The sequence below is a fragment of the Oncorhynchus mykiss genome, chromosome 26 (genome assembly GCF_057628025.1).
Source record: "Oncorhynchus mykiss isolate SJ-2025 chromosome 26, ASM5762802v1, whole genome shotgun sequence".
In the NCBI taxonomy this organism is placed as follows: domain Eukaryota; kingdom Metazoa; phylum Chordata; class Actinopteri; order Salmoniformes; family Salmonidae; genus Oncorhynchus; species Oncorhynchus mykiss.
The window spans coordinates 44,044,184-44,065,043 of NC_143047.1; the positions used below are offsets into that span (position 1 = coordinate 44,044,184).

The following is a 20,860-nucleotide window of genomic DNA, read 5'->3' on the forward strand; positions in this document are numbered from 1 at the left end:
TCTGTGTATATGTCTAGGTATAATGTAATGTCTGTGTGTATATGTCTAGGTATAATGTAATGTCTAGGTATATGTCTAGGTATAATGTAATGTCTAGGTATAATGTAATGTCTAGGTATATGTCTAGGTATAATGTAATGTCTAGGTATAATGTAATGTCTAGGTATATGTCTAGGTATAATGTAATGTCTAGGTATATGTCTAGGTATAATGTAATGTCTAGGTATATGTCTAGGTATATGTCTAGGTATATGTCTAGGTATATGTCTAGGTATATGTCTAGGTATAATGTAATGTCTAGGTATAATGTAATGTCTAGGTATATGTCTAGGTATAATGTAATGTCTAGGTATAATGTAATGTCTAGGTATATGTCTAGGTATAATGTAATGTCTAGGTATAATGTAATGTCTAGGTATATGTCTAGGTATAATGTAATGTCTAGGTATATGTCTAGGTATAATGTAATGTCTAGGTATATGTCTAGGTATATGTCTAGGTATATGTCTAGGTATATGTCTAGGTATAATGTAATGTCTGTGTGTATATGTCTAGGTATAATGTAATGTCTGTGTGTATATGTCTAGGTATAATGTAATGTCTAGGTATAATGTAATGTCTAGGTATATGTCTAGGTATAATGTAATGTCTGTGTGTATATGTCTAGGTATAATGTAATGTCTAGGTATATGTCTAGGTATAATGTAATGTCTAGGTATAATGTAATGTCTGTGTGTGAGTCTAGGTAAAATGTAATGTCTGTGTATATGTCTAGGTATAATGTAATGTCTAGGTATAATGTAATGTCTGTGTGTATATGTCTAGGTATAATGTAATGTCTGTGTGTATATGTCTAGGTATAATGTAATGTCTGTGTATATGTCTAGGTATAATGTAATGTCTAGGTATATGTCTAGGTATAATGTAATGTCTAGGTATAATGTAATGTCTAGGTATAATGTAATGTCTAGGTATATGTCTAGGTATAATGTAATGTCTAGGTATATGTCTAGGTATAATGTAATGTCTAGGTATATGTCTAGGTATAATGTAATGTCTAGGTATAATGTAATGTCTAGGTATAATGTAATGTCTAGGTATATGTCTAGGTATAATGTAATGTCTAGGTATAATGTAATGTCTAGGTATAATGTAATGTCTAGGTATATGTCTAGGTATAATGTAATGTCTAGGTATATGTCTAGGTATAATGTAATGTCTAGGTATAATGTAATGTCTAGGTATATGTCTAGGTATAATGTAATGTCTAGGTATAATGTAATGTCTAGGTATAATGTAATGTCTAGGTATATGTCTAGGTATAATGTAATGTCTAGGTATATGTCTAGGTATAATGTAATGTCTAGGTATATGTCTAGGTATAATGTAATGTCTAGGTATAATGTAATGTCTAGGTATATGTCTAGGTATAATGTAATGTCTGTGTGTATATGTCTAGGTATAATGTAATGTCTGTGTATATGTCTAGGTATGATGTAATGTCTAGGTATAATGTAATGTCTGTGTGTATGTCTAGGTATAATGTAATGTCTGTGTATATGTCTAGGTATAATGTAATGTCTAGGTATGATGTAATGTCTGTGTGTATGTCTAGGTATATGTCTAGGTATAATGTAATGTCTAGGTATAATGTAATGTCTGTGTGTATGTCTAGGTATATGTCTAGGTATAATGTAATGTCTAGGTATAATGTAATGTCTAGGTATAATGTAATGTCTAGGTATAATGTAATGTCTGTGTGTATGTCTAGGTATAATGTAATGTCTAGGTATAATGTAATGTCTAGGTATAATGTAATGTCTAGGTATAATGTAATGTCTAGGTATAATGTAATGTCTAGGTATAATGTAATGTCTGTGTGTATATGTCTAGGTATAATGTAATGTCTAGGTATATGTCTAGGTATAATGTAATGTCTAGGTATAATGTAATGTCTGTGTGTATGTCTAGGTATAATGTAATGTCTAGGTATAATGTAATGTCTAGGTATAATGTAATGTCTGTGTGTATATGTCTAGGTATGATGTAATGTCTGTGTGTATGTCTAGGTATAATGTAATGTCTAGGTATAATGTAATGTCTAGGTATAATGTAATGTCTAGGTATAATGTAATGTCTGTGTGTATGTCTAGGTATAATGTAATGTCTGTGTATATGTCTAGGTAAAATGTAATGTCTAGGTATAATGTAATGTCTGTGTGTGTATGTCTAGGTATAATGTAATGTCTGTGTATATGTCTAGGTAAAATGTAATGTCTAGGTATAATGTAATGTCTGTGTGTATATGTCTAGGTATAATGTAATGTCTGTGTGTATGTCTAGGTATAATGTAATGTCTAGGTATAATGTAATGTCTGTGTGTATATGTCTAGGTATAATGTAATGTCTAGGTATATGTCTAGGTATAATGTAATGTCTAGGTATATGTCTAGGTATAATGTAATGTCTAGGTATATGTCTAGGTATAATGTAATGTCTAGGTATAATGTAATGTCTAGGTATAATGTAATGTCTAGGTATAATGTAATGTCTAGGTATAATGTAATGTCTGTGTGTATGTCTAGGTAAAATGTAATGTCTGTGTATATGTCTAGGTATAATGTAATGTCTGTGTATATGTCTAGGTATAATGTAATGTCTAGGTATAATGTAATGTCTAGGTATAATGTAATGTCTAGGTATAATGTAATGTCTGTGTGTATGTCTAGGTATAATGTAATGTCTAGGTATATGTCTAGGTATAATGTAATGTCTAGGTATAATGTAATGTCTAGGTATATGTCTAGGTATAATGTAATGTCTAGGTATAATGTAATGTCTAGGTATATGTCTAGGTATAATGTAATGTCTAGGTATAATGTAATGTCTAGGTATAATGTAATGTCTAGGTATATGTCTAGGTATAATGTAATGTCTGTGTATATGTCTAGGTATAATGTAATGTCTAGGTATAATGTAATGTCTAGGTATAATGTAATGTCTAGGTATATGTCTAGGTATAATGTAATGTCTAGGTATAATGTAATGTCTAGGTATATGTCTAGGTATAATGTAATGTCTGTGTATATGTCTAGGTATAATGTAATGTCTAGGTATAATGTAATGTCTAGGTATAATGTAATGTCTAGGTATAATGTAATGTCTAGGTATATGTCTAGGTATAATGTAATGTCTAGGTATAATGTAATGTCTAGGTATAATGTAATGTCTAGGTATATGTCTAGGTATAATGTAATGTCTAGGTATAATGTAATGTCTGTGTATATGTCTAGGTATAATGTAATGTCTAGGTATATGTCTAGGTATAATGTAATGTCTAGGTATATGTCTAGGTATAATGTAATGTCTAGGTATATGTCTAGGTATATGTCTAGGTATAATGTAATGTCTAGGTATAATGTAATGTCTAGGTATATGTCTAGGTATAATGTAATGTCTAGGTATATGTCTAGGTATAATGTAATGTCTGTGTGTATATGTCTAGGTATAATGTAATGTCTGTGTGTATGTCTAGGTATAATGTAATGTCTAGGTATAATGTAATGTCTGTGTGTATGTCTAGGTATAATGTAATGTCTGTGTATATGTCTAGGTATAATGTAATGTCTGTGTGTATATGTCTAGGTATAATGTAATGTCTGTGTGTATGTCTAGGTATAATGTAATGTCTGTGTATATGTCTAGGTATAATGTAATGTCTAGGTATAATGTAATGTCTAGGTATAATGTAATGTCTAGGTATATGTCTAGGTATAATGTAATGTCTAGGTATAATGTAATGTCTGTGTGTATGTCTAGGTATAATGTAATGTCTGGGTATAATGTAATGTCTAGGTATATGTCTAGGTATATGTCTAGGTATAATGTAATGTCTAGGTATAATGTAATGTCTGTGTATATGTCTAGGTATAATGTAATGTCTAGGTATAATGTAATGTCTAGGTATATGTCTAGGTATAATGTAATGTCTGTGTGTATATGTCTAGGTATAATGTAATGTCTAGGTATATGTCTAGGTATAATGTAATGTCTAGGTATGATGTAATGTCTGTGTGTATATGTCTAGGTATAATGTAATGTCTGTGTGTATATGTCTAGGTATAATGTAATGTCTGTGTGTATATGTCTAGGTATAATGTAATGTCTGTGTATATGTCTAGGTATAATGTAATGTCTAGGTATAATGTAATGTCTAGGTATAATGTAATGTCTAGGTATATGTCTAGGTATAATGTAATGTCTAGGTATATGTCTAGGTATAATGTAATGTCTAGGTATATGTCTAGGTATAATGTAATGTCTAGGTATATGTCTAGGTATAATGTAATGTCTAGGTATAATGTAATGTCTAGGTATATGTCTAGGTATAATGTAATGTCTAGGTATGATGTAATGTCTGTGTATATGTCTAGGTATAATGTAATGTCTAGGTATATGTCTAGGTATGATGTAATGTCTGTGTATATGTCTAGGTATAATGTAATGTCTAGGTATGATGTAATGTCTGTGTATATGTCTAGGTATAATGTAATGTCTAGGTATATGTCTAGGTATGATGTAATGTCTGTGTATATGTCTAGGTATAATGTAATGTCTAGGTATATGTCTAGGTATGATGTAATGTCTGTGTATATGTCTAGGTATAATGTAATGTCTAGGTATAATGTAATGTCTAGGTATAATGTAATGTCTGTGTATATGTCTAGGTATAATGTAATGTCTAGGTATAATGTAATGTCTAGGTATATGTCTAGGTGTATGTCTAGGTATATGTCTAGGTATGATGTAATGTCTGTGTATATGTCTAGGTATAATGTAATGTCTAGGTATATGTCTAGGTATGATGTAATGTCTAGGTATAATGTAATGTCTAGGTATATGTCTAGGTATAATGTAATGTCTAGGTATAATGTAATGTCTAGGTATAATGTAATGTCTAGGTATATGTCTAGGTATAATGTAATGTCTAGGTATATGTCTAGGTATAATGTAATGTCTGTGTGTGAGTACGTGCATGCCTCTCTATGTGCGTGTACAGCGAGCATGTCTACTTCTTTATGTTACACTGAGACAGAGCAGGAAGGAAACATCATTCTGACCTGTTAACTCCTCCTCTCATTACACTGAGACAGAGCAGGAAGCAAACATAATTCTGACCTGTTAACTCCTCCTCTCATTACACTGAGACAGAGCAGGAAGAAAACATCATTCTGACCTGTTAACTCCTCCTCTCATTAGACAGAGACAGAGCAGGAAGCAAACATCATTCTGACCTGTTAACTCCTCCTCTCATTAGACAGAGACAGAGCAGGAAGGAAACATCATTCTGACCTGTTAACTCCTCCTCTCATTACACTGAGACAGAGCAGGAAGAAAACATCATTCTGACCTGTTAACTCCTCCTCTCATTACACTGAGACAGAGCAGGAAGAAAACATCATTCTGACCTGTTAACTCCTCCTCTCATTAGACAGAGACAGAGCAGGAAGGAAACATCATTCTGACCTGTTAACTCCTCCTCTCATTAGACAGAGACAGAGCAGGAAGGAAACATCATTCTGACCTGTTAACTCCTCCTCTCATTACACTGAGACAGAGCAGGAAGGAAACATCATTCTGACCTGTTAACTCCTCCTCTCATTACACTGAGACAGAGCAGGAAGGAAACATCATTCTGACCTGTAAACCCTTCCTCTCGCCACTTAGAGAAACATCAATGCAAACGAATTAAGAGCTTAAGGAAGACATATGGCCTGAGTGGCACAGACTGCGGCCCTATTCCCTTTATAGTGCACTATATACCATTTGGGATGCTGCAGCCTCAGTCAAGGAGGACAAAGCTACGCTCTCTAACTGTTCTGGTCCTTCACTACAGAGGACTACAATAGAGAACAGAGTGGCCTGTCAAAGTCTTTTTCTTCCTTGGCTTCAGACTTTACCTCATGTGAACCTGAAAGATGAAAGGAAAAGAGAGGAGAGGAGAGGAAAGGGAGAGGAGGGGAGAGGAGAGGAGAGGAGAGGGAGAGGGAGAGGGAGAGGAGAGGAGGGGAAGGGGAGGGGAGGGGAGAGGAGAGGAGAGGAAGGGGAGGGGAGAGGAGAGGAGAGGAGAGGAAGGGAGTGGAGGGGAGAGGGAGAGGAAGGGAGGGGAGGGGAGAGGAGAGGAAGGGGAGGGGAGGGGAGAGGAGAGGAAGGGGAGGGGAGAGGAGGGGAGGGGAGGGGAACGGAAGGGGAGGGGAGGGGAGAGGAAGAGGAGAGGAGGGGAGGGGAGGGGAGAGGAGAGGAGAGGAAGGGAGAGGAGGGGAGGGGAGGGGAGGGGAGGGGAGAGGAGAGGAGAGGAGAGGAGGGGAGGGGAGGGGAGGGGAGAGGAGAGGAGAGGAGAGGAGAGGAGAGGAGAGGAGAGGAGAGGAGAGGAGAGGAGAGGAGAGGAGAGGAGAGGAAGGGAGGGGAGAGGAGAGGAGAGGAGAGGAGAGGAGAGGAAAGGAAAGGGAGAGGAGAGGAGAGGAGAGGAGAGGAGAGGAGAGGAGAGGAGAGGAGAGGAGAGGAGAGGAGAGGAGAGGAGAGGAGAGGAGAGGGGAGGGGAGAAATTGGAAATAGGAAATGCCATGAGAGTTTGAGTGTTTAATGTTATCTTTGGTGTGTAGTGTCTGGTATTGTCTGGTAGTGTCTGGTGGTGTCTGGTGGTGTCTAGTAGTGTCTGGTGGTGTCTGGTAATGTCTAGTAGTGTCTGGTGGTGTCTGGTAATGTCTGCTAGTGTCTGGTGGTGTCTGGTAGTGTCTGGTAATGTCTGGTAGTGTCTGGTAGTGTCTGGTAGTGTCTGGGGGTGTCTGGGGGTGTCTGGTAGTGTCTGGTAGTGTCTGGTGGTGTCTGGTAATGTCTGGTAGTGTCTGGTGGTGTCTGGTAGTGTCTGGTGGTGTCTGGTAATGTCTGGTAGTGTCTGGGGGTGTCGGGTAGTGTCTGTTAGTGTCTTAGCTTTGTATCTGTGGTTGTCTCAGAAATATATGTGTTTGTAAGTATACACACACACACACACACACACACACATACCTACACACACATTAACCCCCTCACCCTGTCCCCTGTGTTTTCAGTCTGTTCTCCAGGGTTCTATGGTCAGCGCTGTAGTCAGTCCTGTCCTCAGTGTATCCATAGCGATGGTCCCTGTCACCACATCACAGGACACTGTGAGTGTCTGTCAGGATTCTGTGGCTCTCTGTGTAACCAAGGTGAGTTTCTCTAGTCTCTCTGTTCACTCTGCTTCAAACCACTTTCCATCAGTCGTTGTTCTTTCTGCCTCAAACCCCTTACAGTCTCTGCTCTCTTTGTCTCTAGGACTGTTTGGAGATGGGACATAGGTCTCTGTTATCACTCTGCCTCAAACCCCTTACAGTCTCTGCTCTCTTTGTCTCTAGGACTGTTTGGAGATGGGACATAGGTCTCTGTTATCACTCTGCCTCAAACCTCTTACAGTCTCTGCTCTCTCTGTCTCTAGGACTGTTTGGAGATGGGACATAGGTCTCTGTTATCACTCTGCCTCAAACCTCTTACAGTCTCTGCTCTCTCTGTCTCTAGGACTGTTTGAAGATGGGACATAGGTCTCTGTTTTCACTCTGCATCAAACCTCTTTCCACTAGCCTGGAGGCCAGACAGTTTTTACTTTAGCCAACTCATTTGTCTTACCTACAACATTAATTTGTCATTTATTGTCATTTTTTTCAGCAGATATATCAACACAGCTTAACTTATTTAAATATGGTTACATTTTGAATTATAATCAGTCATAAACCTGAAGTCTGATCTCCTCCACATCACATCGAGCTAATGCTCATCTTCAAGTCTCAGCCAATGTTATTCATTGTTCAGATTGTTCTGTGGCTTAATCACAGAACAATCTCTTAGGACATAGATCTATTAGGACATAGATCTGTTACTGTTAGGACATAGATATATTAGGACATAGATCTGTTACTGTTATGACGTAGATCTATCAGGACATAAATCTATTAAGCCATCGATCCGGTAATATGACATATCTCTATTAGGACATAGATTTGTTACTTTTAGGACATAGATCTGTTAATATGACATATATCTGGTAATATGACATAGATCTGTTAATATGACATAGATCTGGTAATAGGACATAGATCTGGTAATAGGACATAGATCTGGTAATAGGACATATATCTGGTAATATGACATAGATCTGTTAAAAGTACATAGATCTGTTAATAGGACATAGATCTGGTAATATGACATATATCTGTTAATAGGACATAGATCTGGTAATATGACATAGATCTGGTAATATGACATATATCTGTTAATATGACATAGATCTGGTAATATGATATAGATCTGGTAATATGACATAAATCTGTTAATAGGACATAGATCTGTTAATATGACATAGATCTGGTAATATGACATAGATCTGTTAATAGGACATAGATCTGTTAATAGGACATGGATCTGGTAATATGACATAGATCTGGTAATATGACATAGATCTGGTAATATGACATAGAGCTGTTAATAGGACATAGATCTGGTAATATGACATAGATCTGGTAATATGACATAGATATGTTAATATGACATAGATCTGGTAATATGACATAGATCTGTTAATAGGACATAGATCTGGTAATATGACATAGATCTATTAATAGGACATAGATCTGGTAATATGACATAGATCTGGTAATATGACATAGATCTGTTAATAGGACATAGATCTGGTAATATGACATAGATATATTAATGTGACATAAATCTGTTCTGACATAGATCTGTTAATATGAAATAAATCTGTTAGGACATAAATCTGTTAGGACATAAATCTGTTAAAATTACATAAATCTGTTCTGACATAGATCTGTTAATAGGACATAGAGCTGTTGAGACGTAGATATGTCATAACATAGATCTGTTATGACCGTTCCTCTCCCCTTCCTGGTCCACAGTGCAATAAAGGCTATAGAGTGGTGAGGAGGAGGAGCTCTGAGGACCCTTTGTGTCCGGAAGTAATTTAGTCATTGTGATCTGTAGTCATGATGATCTGTAGTCATTACGATCTGTAGTCATTGTGATCTGTAGTCATTACGATATGTAGTCATTGTGATCTGTAGTCATTGTGATCTGTAGTCATTGTGATCTGTAGTCATTACGATCTGTAGTCATTACGATCTGTAGTCATTACAATCTGTAGTCATTGTCATCTATAGTCATTGTGATCTGTAGTTGTTACAATCTGTAGTCATTGTGATCTGTAGACATTGTGATCTGTAGTCATTGTGATCTGTAGTCATGACGATCTGTAGTCATTGTGATCTGTAGTCATTGTGATCTGTAGTCATGACGATCTGTAGTCATTACTATCTGTAGTCATTGTGATCTGTAGTCATTGTGATCTGTAGTCATGACGATCTGTAGTCATTGTGATCTGTAGTCATTGTGATCTGTAGTCATGACGATCTGTAGTCATTACTATCTATAGTCATTGTGATCTGTAGTCATTGTGATCTGTAGTCATTACTATCTGTAGTCATTGTGATCTGTAGTCATTGTGATCTGTAGTCATGACGATCTGTAGTCATTGTGATCTGTAGTCATTACTATCTATAGTCATTGTGATCTGTAGTCATTGTGATCTGTAGTCATTGTGATCTGTAGTCATTACTATCTGTAGTCATTGTGATCTGTAGTCATTGTGATCTGTAGTCATGACGATCTGTAGTCATTGTGATCTGTAGTCATTGTGATCTGTAGTCATGACGATCTGTAGTCATTACTATCTATAGTCATTGTGATCTGTAGTCATTGTGATCTGTAGTCATTGTGATCTGTAGTCATTACTATCTGTAGTCATTACTAAGACAAACCCATGTTTTATTCGTAAGAGAAATTTGAAGTGTTTTAATGAGCAGGCTTTCTATCATGATTTGTTTAATTTTGACTGGAGCAGATTGAGTTTATCCCTGATGTGGAAACTGCCCGGAAATTCTTTCATGATGTTTTTTTCCCAAATAGTAAACAAACACGCCCCATTCCGCAGGTTCAGGGTTAAAGGTCGGGATAATCCATGGTTTTCTTCTGAGCTGTCTTGTATTATTTCACGACTGTAATCTAGCCTGGGCTAAAGCAAGGAAATCATGTTCTGATGCTGATTGGCTTATTTTTAGGCAGTTACAAAACAAGTGTTATTTTCTTCTCAGGAAGGCCAAGTCTGAATATTTTATGTCTGTTACCACTGATAACCTGAATGACCCTGGAACGTTCTGGAAGGCTATTAAGTCTATGTCTGGTAACAGTAATGTTAATGAATTACCGTCATGTGTTTGAAGGACTCTGTTGCTGTATATGACAAAACTGAAATGCTGAATTGTTTCAATGAGCACGTTGTTATCATCTGGTAGGCTGTTTGATTCAGTGTCCTCTGTCTCTGTACAACCCTGTGTGGATGAACCAGTGTCCTCTGTCTCTGTACAACCCTGTGTGGATGAACCAGTGTCCTCTGTCTCTGTACAACCCTGTGTGGATGAACCAGTGTCCTCTGTCTCTGTACAACCCTGTGTGGATGAACCAGTGTCCTCTGTCTCTGTACAACCCTGTGTGGATGAACCAGTGTCCTCTGTCTCTGTACAACCCTGTGTGGATGAACCAGTGTCCTCTGTCTCTGTACAACCCTGTGTGAATGAACCAGTGTCCTCTGTCTCTGTACAACCCTGTGTGGATGAACCAGTGTCCTATGTCTCTGTACAACCCTGTGTGGATGAACCAGTGTCCTCTGTCTCTGTACAACCCTGTGTGGATGAACCAGTGTCCTCTGTCTCTGTTCAACCCTGTGTGGATGAACCAGTGTCCTCTGTCTCTGTTCAACCCTGTGTGGATGAACCAGTGTCCTCTGTCTCTGTACAACCCTGTGTGGATGAACCAGTGTCCTCTGTCTCTGTTCAACCCTGTGTGGATGAACCAGTGTCCTCTGTCTCTGTACAACCCTGTGTGGATGAACCAGTGTCCTATGTCTCTGTACAACCCTGTGTGAATGAACCAGTGTCCTCTGTCTCTGTACAACCCTGTGTGGATGAACCAGTGTCCTCTGTCTCTGTTCAACCCTGTGTGGATGAACCAGTGTCCTCTGTCTCTGTTCAACCCTGTGTGGATGAACCAGTGTCCTCTGTCTCTGTACAACCCTGTGTGGATGAACCAGTGTCATATGTCTCTGTACAACCCTGTGTCGATGAACCAGTGTCCTCTGTCTCTGTACAACCCTGTGTGGATGAACCAGTGTCCTCTGTCTCTGTACAACCCTGTGTGGATGAACCAGTGTCCTCTGTCTCTGTACAACCCTGTGTGGATGAACCAGTGTCCACATACCTTGTGTGAATTGAAGCTTATCCTCAATACTGACAAAACTAAACTAATGGTGTTTTCTAAAGCAAGAAATAGACCTCTGAACCTTTCACCTATTACTACCTGTCAGGGCAAGAAGATTGAGGTTGTAACCTCATATAAATATCTTGGAATTTTAATTGATGACGGCGTCTCTTTTAAATTGCATATTCAACAACTTACAAAAAAACTGAAGCTGAAATTGGTATTTTATTTTAGGAGTAAGGCCTGTTTATCTTTTGAAGCCAGAAGGAGGCTAGTATCAGCTACATTTATACCTTTACTAGACTATGGGGATATTTTATACATGAATGCTTCCGCTCAGTGTTTGAGATCAATTGACACTCTTTACCATGGCACTTTGAGATTTATTTTAAACTGCAAAACCCTTACGCACCACTGCACTTTGTATACCAGGGTTGGAGTCACTCGTAGGCTCAGTCACTGGTATACTTTTATTTACAAAGCCATTTTGGGTTTACCTCCTTTTAATTTGGGCATTTTTATTGTTCAGAAATGTGGTGGGTCGTCTCTTCGTTCGCTGGACTTTATCCTGCTGACTGTTCCAAATGTCCCAACTGAATTTGGTAAAAGGGCTTTTATGTCCTCTGCACCATCGTCTTGGAACACCTTACAAAATACTTTTAAACTGGAAGAACTTGTCCTGATTGGTGTTTTTAAATCACTGATGAATGATGTTGAGACTGATTCCCTGACCTGTCAATGTTTTTAATTTGCTGTTTTTGATTTTGTTTTATACTCTTGTGAATTCTATGGTTTTTACTAGATTACTTGTAGTCTTTCATGTTGTTTGTCTGTAATTTTTGTAATGATTTGGTGCTGCCTATCTTGGCCAGGACGCTCTTGAAAAATATATTTTAAATCTCAATGAGCCCTTCCTGGTTAAATAAAGGTTAAATAAAATAAATAAAACATTACGATTTGTAGCAATTGTGAACTGTAGTCATTATGATCTGTAGTCATTGTGATCTGTAGCCATTATGATATGTAGCCATTGTGATCTGTAGTCATTATGATCTGTAGCCATTATGATATGTAGCCATTGTGATCTGTAGTCATTATGATCTGTAGCCATTATGATATGTAGCCATTGTGATCTGTAGTCATTATGATCTGTAGCCATTATGATATGTAGCCATTGTGATCTGTAGTCATTATGATCTGTAGCCATTGTGATCTGTAGCCATTATGATATGTAGCCATTATGATATGTAGCCATTGTGATCTGTAGTCATTATGATCTGTAGCCATTATGATATGTAGCCATTGTGATCTGAAGTCATTGTGATATGTAGCCATTGTGATCTGTAGTCATTGTGATATGTAGCCATTGTGATCTGTAGTCATTATGATCTGTAGTCATTGTGATCTGTAGTCATTATGATCTGTAGCCATTATGATATGTAGCCATTGTGATCTGTAGTCATTATGATCTGTAGCCATTATGATATGTAGCCATTGTGATCTGTAGTCATTGTGATATGTAGCCATTGTGATCTGTAGTCATTGTGATCTGTAGTCATTGTGATCTGTAGTCATTGTGATCTGTAGTCATTGTGATATGTAGCCATTGTGATCTGTAGTCATTGTGATCTGTAGTCATTGTGATCTGTAGTCATTGTGATCTGTAGGCATTGTGATCTGTAGTCATTACGATCTTTAGTCATTACGATCTGTAGTCATTGTGATCTGTAGAGTTGCTATTTTCTCAAGTTTTCTCATGTCAGATAACTCGTGACTCCTGGATGTGTCATTATATTAATAAACTCTGGTCTAATCAACAAATACGATAGTCAGTTTAAAGAAGGTTAAGGGTACAAGACTGTGTACAGATCTGGCTGTGTTGGAAAAATCACTACATTTCCCATCAAACCGAGTGGCTGCCCGTTGTCACAGTTACAAGCAGAACCAGTCAGAAACGGCCAGCTGACCCTACGCCTAGTCACCGGTGAATCTCAAAACTGAACTGAACAATGAAGCCCTTCGCCGCCGCTGTCGTCTTATGACAGATACCTCGAACCTCTCCTGACTATTCAACAAAACAATTAAACAATACACTGTTTTTTTTCCGTCAAATTTCTTAGTTATACGATTGTAGTTCTATTACTTTTGAAGATGAGGGTGCATTATTTAGGACGTTTGGCAATGAGGACAAAAACTAGCACAGTGACGCTAGCCACCTAGTTTAGCTAGGGGAAACCGGGGGAAACGAGCTCGGGTCCACTAGGCTAATTCAGGAGACAGATTGTAGTTTTCATTCCCTGATATCAGGAGCTGGCGGTGAAACGTTTGATTAAACAATTCAGAGACTTATTAAACTAATAAAACTAATAGACTCCTCCTCCTCACCAGGGTAGACTCCTCCTCCTCACCAGAGTAGCCTCCTCCTCCTCACCAGGGTAGACTCCTCCTCCTCTCCAGGGTAGACTCCTCCTCCTCACCACAGTAGACTCCTCCTCCTCACCAGAGTAGCCTCCTCCTCCTCACCAGGGTAGACTCCTCCTCCTCACCAGGGTAGACTCCTCCTCCTCACCAGGGTAGCCTCCTCCTCCTCCTCACCAGGGTAGACTCCTCCTCCTCACCAGAGTAGCCTCCTCCTCCTCACCACAGTAGGCTCCTCCTCCTCACCGGGGTAGCCTCCTCCTCCTCTCGAGGGTAGACTCCTCCTCCTCACCAGGGTAGACTCCTCCTCCTCACCAGGGTAGCCTCCTCCTCCTCACCATGGTAGACTCCTCCTCCTCACCAGGGTAGACTCCTCCTCCTCACCAGGGTAGACTCCTCCTCCTCACCACGGTAGACTCCTCCTCCTCACCACGGTAGACTCCTCCTCCTCACCACGGTAGACTCCTCCTCACCACGGTAGACTCCTCCTCATCACCATAGGTAGACTCCTCCTCCTCACCACGGTAGACTCCTCCTCCTCACCACGGTAGACTCCTCCTCACCACGGTAGACTCCTCCTCCTCACCACGGTAGACTCCTCCTCCTCACCACGGTAGACTCCTCCTCCACACCACGGTAGACTCCTCCTCCTCACCACGGTAGACTCCTCCTCCACACCACGGTAGACTCCTCCTCCTCACCACGGTAGACTCCTCCTCCTCACCACAGTAGACTCCTCCTCCTCACCAGGGTAGCCGCCTCCTCCTCACCACGGTAGACTCCTCCTCCTCACCAGGGTAGACTCCTCCTCCTCACCAGGGTAGACTCCTCCTCCACACCACGGTAGACTCCTCCTCCTCACCACGGTAGACTCCTCCTCCTCAACACGGTAGACTCCTCCTCCTCACCACGGTAGACTCCTCCTCCACACCACTCTATAAAGTCTCATCCTGCTTTTAAATACATACTACTTTTCCTAATAATAAAATTAGAAATGAATTAGAAAGAGGCAATGGGCAGATATAGAATTCACTTTCATGCCCTTCCCAGCCCTTCCTATTAAATTACTAGAGGGGTTATGTCATCACCTTTCCCAGCACTGTCTCATAAATATAAGGACTACTATTTAAAATAGGGCTTAATTAACGGCTAGTTCGGTCACTGGGCAGTTGCTCTCTGAAAATGTTTGGCTTTTTTAGGTCTACGTCGGTGGTCTCTCGTCCGATACAAGACCTTTTCAGACGTTCTAATCTTTCTGTTGAAATATGAAAGTTTGAAATTAATTGTGGATTTAAATCTAATGCTCACATGCAGATACAACATCATGTTTGAGGGGCTTGAAAGAGCTCTTCAGAGGAAGATAGTAGCTAAACCCATTGACATAGAACTAGTGAATAACTTTTCAGAGGAAGATAGCAGCTAAACCCATTGAAATAGAACTAGTTAAGAGCCCTTCAGAGGAAGATAGCAGCTAAACCCATTGAAATAGAACTAGTGAAGAGCTCTTCAGTGGAAGATAGCAGCTAAACCCATTGAAATAGAACTAGTTAAGAGCCCTTCAGAGGAAGATAGCAGCTAAACCCATTGAAATAGAACTAGTGAAGAGCTCTTCAGAGGAAGATAGCAGCTAAACCCATTGAAATAGAACTAGTGAAGAGCTCTTCAGTGGAAGATAGCAGCTAAACCCATTGAAATAGAACTAGTGAAGAGCTCTTCAGAGGAAGATAGTAGCTAAACCCATTGAAATAGAACTAGTGAAGAGCCCTTCAGAGGAAGATAGTAGCTAAACCCATTGAAATAGAACTAGTGAAGAGCTCTTCAGAGGAAGATAGTAGCTAAACCCATTGAAATAGAACTAGTGAAGAGCCCTTCAGAGGAAGATAGTAGCTAAACCCATTGAAATAGAACTAGTGAAGAGCTCTTCAGAGGAAGATAGCAGCTAAACCCATTGAAATAGAACTAGTGAAGAGCCCTTCAGAGGAAGATAGTAGCTAAACCCATTGAAATAGAACTAGTGAAGAGTAAGAGGAGAAAGAAATGAAAAGTCCAAATATCCTTGATGGCAGTTAGAATTCCCTCTCTTCTTCCTCCTCCTCTTCCTCCTCCACCTCCACCTTGTCCTCCTCTTTTCTCTAACGAAATAAACTTTTCTTTCAACATTCAGATTAATTTATCAGTTTGTTCTAACAGAGTCCCTGTCCTTGTGTGGTGCCCTCCCCCCCCCCCCCCTGGCAGGTTAAAACACTGTTCATTCCTGGTGAAAGAATAGCCTGCCCAAGGTTCTGTTCCAAGGTTCTGTAGGGTCCAAATGGAATCCTAGATGAAAGAGAGGACAGTGGGGGGGGGGGCAGGTGAAATATTAATTGTCATTAAAAATGCACAGTCAAGCTGCAGTGTTAATGCTGGCCTTACGCTATCCTACATTAACCATTCTACTCTGCACTGCAGGCCGGACAGACGGATCATTGGAGAAGCTCAATAAATCACTGGCTGGAGTCCCAGGGCCCATAAAGCTCTGGTCTAAAGTTGTGTACTGTATAGGGAATAGAGTGCCATTTAGGAAGCACACTAGATCCCCTTCTTTAGAGGATTAACCCTTTAAACGCCTCCTCTTCAATATCTTTTTATTTATATAGCACTTAGCAGACGCCTCTGTCAACAAAAAACGTACAGGAACGGTCAGTGGATGTAATTTAGCAGGATGTTTGTTTAACCTTTACGTGTGTGTGTGTGTGTGTGTGTGTGTGTGTGTGTGTGTGTGTGTGTGTGTGTGTGTGTGTGTGTGTGTGGGAGAGACCTGTGGGATTTGAACCCACATCCACGACCTTGGTGTTTCTGACGCCACACGGAACTCACATCTCCTCGGATGTGAGGTTGATCATGGTTTGGGATGTACTGTATAGTGTCTGGGTGGGAAGCTACTTTCGGTCCCTGTGACGGAGAGAGAGGAGACATGGTTTCATTCTGGTGGAGGATGTTTCAGTATCATGTGCTTCAAATGCTGTGAGTCGTAGTACTGTTTTGTCGGTTAGTCTCCATCACGTGTGTGTGTGTGTGTGTGTGTGTGTGTGTGTGTGTGTGTGTCAGTGTGTCCCAGTGGCAGGTATGGGAAGGGCTGTGCAGAGCTGTGTATGTGTAGTAACAACGGGACCTGTAACCCCATCGATGGCTCCTGTCAGTGCTACCCAGGATGGATCGGAGAGGACTGCTCTAAAGGTAGGAGCTTCCTATTCACAATGACTTTACTGTCTTTACTTTCTGTCTCGCTCTTTCTCTCTCTCTTTCTCTCTCTCTTTCTCTCTCTCTCTCTCTCTCTCTGTCTCGCTCTTTCTCTCTCTTTCTTTTTTCTCTCTCTCTCTCTCTCTCTCGCTCTCGCTCTCTTTCTCTCGCTCTCTCTCTCTCTTCGTCTCTCTCGCTCTCTCTCTCTCGCTCTCTCTCTCTCTTTCTGTTTCTCTCTCTCTCTCTTTCTGTCTATCCCCCTCTCTCTCTCTGTATTCCTGACTGTCCTCTGATCTACAGTAGTACTCACTGTATTCCAGACTGTCCTCTGATCTACTGTTGTACTCACTGTATTCCAGACTGTCCTCTGATCCACTACAGTACTCACTGTATTCCAGACTATCCTCTGATATACTGTAGTACTCACTGTATTCCTGACTGTCCTCTGATCTACTGTAGTACTCACTGTATTCCAGACTCACTGTATTCCAGACTGTCCTCTGATCTACTGTAGTCATCACTGTATTCCAGACTGTCCTCTGATCTACTGTAGTACTCACTGTATACCTGACTGTCCTCTGATCTACTGTAGTACTCACTGTATTCCAGACTGTCCTCTGATCTACTGTAGTACTCACTGTATTCCAGACTGTCCTCTGATCTACTGTAGTACTCACTGTATTCCTGACTGTCCTCTGATCTACAGTAGTACTCACTGTATTCCAGACTGTCCTCTGATCTACTGTAGTCATCACTGTATTCCTGACTGTCCTCTGATCTACAGTAGTACTCACTGTATTCCTGACTGTCCTCTGATCTACAGTAGTACTCACTGTATTCCTGACTGTCCTCTGATCTACAGTAGTACTCACTGTATTCCAGACTGTCCTCTGATCTACAGTAGTACTCACTGTATTCCTGACTGTCCTCTGATCTACAGTAGTACTCACTGTATTCCAGACTGTCCTCTGATCTACAGTAGTACTCACTGTATTCCAGACTGTCCTCTGATCTACAGTAGTACTCACCGAATTCCAGACTCACTGTATTCCAGACTGTCCTCTGATCTACAGTAGTACTCACTGATGGAGACATGGGTTATTTAAGGCTAGATAGCGGATAGATGGAGGCACTGCTACTTCTCCAGTCCACTCTTTTGATGAAATGTAATCATTAATTTTCAGTCAGAGATGTGCTATGGTCATGAGAGACATACAGCATGAGGTTGTTAGTTGGTGTGTTATTAGACATGAGAGGTAGAGAGTGGGATGTGTGTGTGTGTGTGTGTGTGTGTGTGTGTGTGTGTGTGTGTGTGTGTGTGTGTGTGTGTGTGTGTGTGTGTGTGTGTGTGTGTGTGTGTGTGTGTGTGTATTAAAGTCTAACAGTGTGAGGTGTGTGTTGTCCACAGTGTGTCCCCAGGGTACGTGGGGTCCAGACTGCATCCATACCTGTAACTGTCACAACGGGGCTCAGTGCATCGCTACAGACGGACAGTGTAGCTGCAGCGCAGGGTGGAGCGGACTCTACTGTACACAACGTGAGTCAACATAGACCTACACCACCACCTAGTGGGAGATCACTGTCATGACATACACCACCTAGTGGGAGATCACTGTCATGACATGAACTACAGACATACACCACCTAGTGATGATCACTGTCATGACATACACCACCTAGCGGTAGATCACTGTCATGACATACACCACCTAGTGGTAGATCAGTATCCTGACATGAACCACAAACATACACCACCTAGTGATGATCACTGTCATGAACTACACCACCTAGTGGTAGATCACTGTCATGACATACACCACCTAGTGGTAGATCAGTGTTATGACATACACCACCTAGTGGGAGATCACTGTCATGACATGAACTACAGACATACACCACCTAGTGATGATCACTGTCATGACATACACCACCTAGCGGTAGATCACCGTCATGACATACACCACCTAGTGGTAGATCAGTATCCTGACATGAACCACAAACATACACCACCTAGTGATGATCACTGTCATGAACTACACCACCTAGTGGTAGATCACTGTCATGACATACACCACCTAGTGGTAGATCAGTGTTATGACATACACCACCTAGTGGGAGATCACTGTCATGACATGAACTACAGACATACACCACCTAGTGATGATCACTGTCATGACATACACCACCTAGTGGTAGATCACTGTCATGACATACACCACCTAGTGGTAGATCACTGTCATGACATACACCACCTAGTGGTAGATCACTGTCATGACATACACCACCTAGTGGTATATCACTGTCATGACATACACCACCTAGTGGTAGATCACTGTCATGACATGAACTACAGCCATACACCACCTAGTGGTAGATCACTGTCATGACATACACCACCTAGTGGTAGATCACTGTCATGACATACACCACCTAGTGGTAGATCAGTGTCATGACATGAACTACAGACATACACCACCTAGTGGTAGATCAGTGTTATGACATACACCACCTAGTGGTAGATCAGTGTCATGACATGGTGTAATGGTAGTGTTTGTCATAGTTTATATCGTCAGGCTATGGGTCAGATGTTTTCGGTGCGGACTGTGCGGGTTGTGTGTCTACAGAAGTGTGTGTGTGTGTGTGTGTGTGTGTGTGTGTGTGTGTGTGTGTGTGTGTGTGTGTGTGTGTGTGTGTGTGTGTGTGTGTGTGTGTGTGTGTGTCTGCGTGCATGTGTGTGTACGGAGGTGTGTGTGTGACGTGTGTGTCTCTGTCCTCCAGGTTGTAGTTCAGGGTTCTTTGGTACCGACTGCTCTGAGGTGTGTCGGTGTCAGAACGGAGCGGACTGTGACCACATCACTGGTCAGTGCTCCTGTCGGACCGGATTCATCGGACACAGCTGTGAACTCAGTGAGTCCTTCCCAACATAACTGTGTGTGTGTGGTTCTGTGTATGTGTGTGTGTATGTGTGTGTGTGTGTGTGTATGTGTGTGTATGTGTGTGTATGTGTGTGTGTGTGTGTGCATATATTGTCTCCTAACTCTTCCTGTTCCTCTCAGAGTGTCGTCCCGGTACGTTTGGCTACGGCTGTCAGCAGCTGTGTGTGTGTATGAACAACGCCACCTGTGACTATGTGACTGGAACCTGCTACTGCAGCATCGGATACAAAGGCATCCGCTGTGACCAGGGTAGGTGTGTGTGTGTGTGTGTGTGTGTGTGTGTGTGTGTGTGTGTGTGTGTGTGTGTGTGTGTGTGTGTGTGTGTGTGTGATTGCTGACCGATGTGCAAGGTGGACAGAGTTTACACTTTTGGGACTATGGTGTTTATTACAGTATTTGATCCAGGTCTGGTGTTAATTACAGTATTTGATCCAGGTCTGGTGTTTATTACAGTATTTGATCCAGGTCTGGTGTTTATTACAGTATATGATCCAGGTCTGGTGTTTATTCCAGTATGTATTTGATCCAGGTCTGGTGTTTATTCCAGTATTTGATCCAGGTCTGGTGTTTATTACAGTATTTGATCCAGGTCTGGTGTTTATTACAGTATTTGATCCAGGTCTGGTGTTTATTCCAGTATGTATTTGATCCAGGTCTGGTGTTTATTCCAGTATTTGATCCAGGTCTGGTGTTTACTACAGTATTTGATCCAGGTCTGGTGTTTATTACAGTATTTGATCCAGGTCTGGTGTTTATTACAGTATTTGATCCAGGTCTGGTATTTATTACAGTATTTGATCCAGGTCTGGTGTTTATTCCAGTATTTGATCCAGGTCTGGTGTTTATTACAGTATTTGATCCAGGTCTGGTGTTTATTCCAGTATGTATTT

General features: G+C 40.7%; 1 protein-coding gene across 2 annotated transcripts in view; it reads left to right on the plus strand.

Annotated features, from left to right (window-relative positions):
* Positions 1–20,860, plus strand: part of LOC118964977 (multiple epidermal growth factor-like domains protein 11) — a 388,319-nt gene that overhangs the window by 345,334 nt on the left and 22,125 nt on the right. For both annotated transcript variants that reach the window (XM_090223210.1, XM_090223211.1), the window contains exons 16-20: positions 7,110–7,244; positions 16,903–17,031; positions 18,443–18,571; positions 19,813–19,941; positions 20,091–20,219. In XM_090223210.1, coding sequence (XP_090079336.1) covers positions 7,110–7,244; positions 16,903–17,031; positions 18,443–18,571; positions 19,813–19,941; positions 20,091–20,219 — 651 coding nt within the window. The remainder of the gene's footprint in view (positions 1–7,109; positions 7,245–16,902; positions 17,032–18,442; positions 18,572–19,812; positions 19,942–20,090; positions 20,220–20,860) is intronic.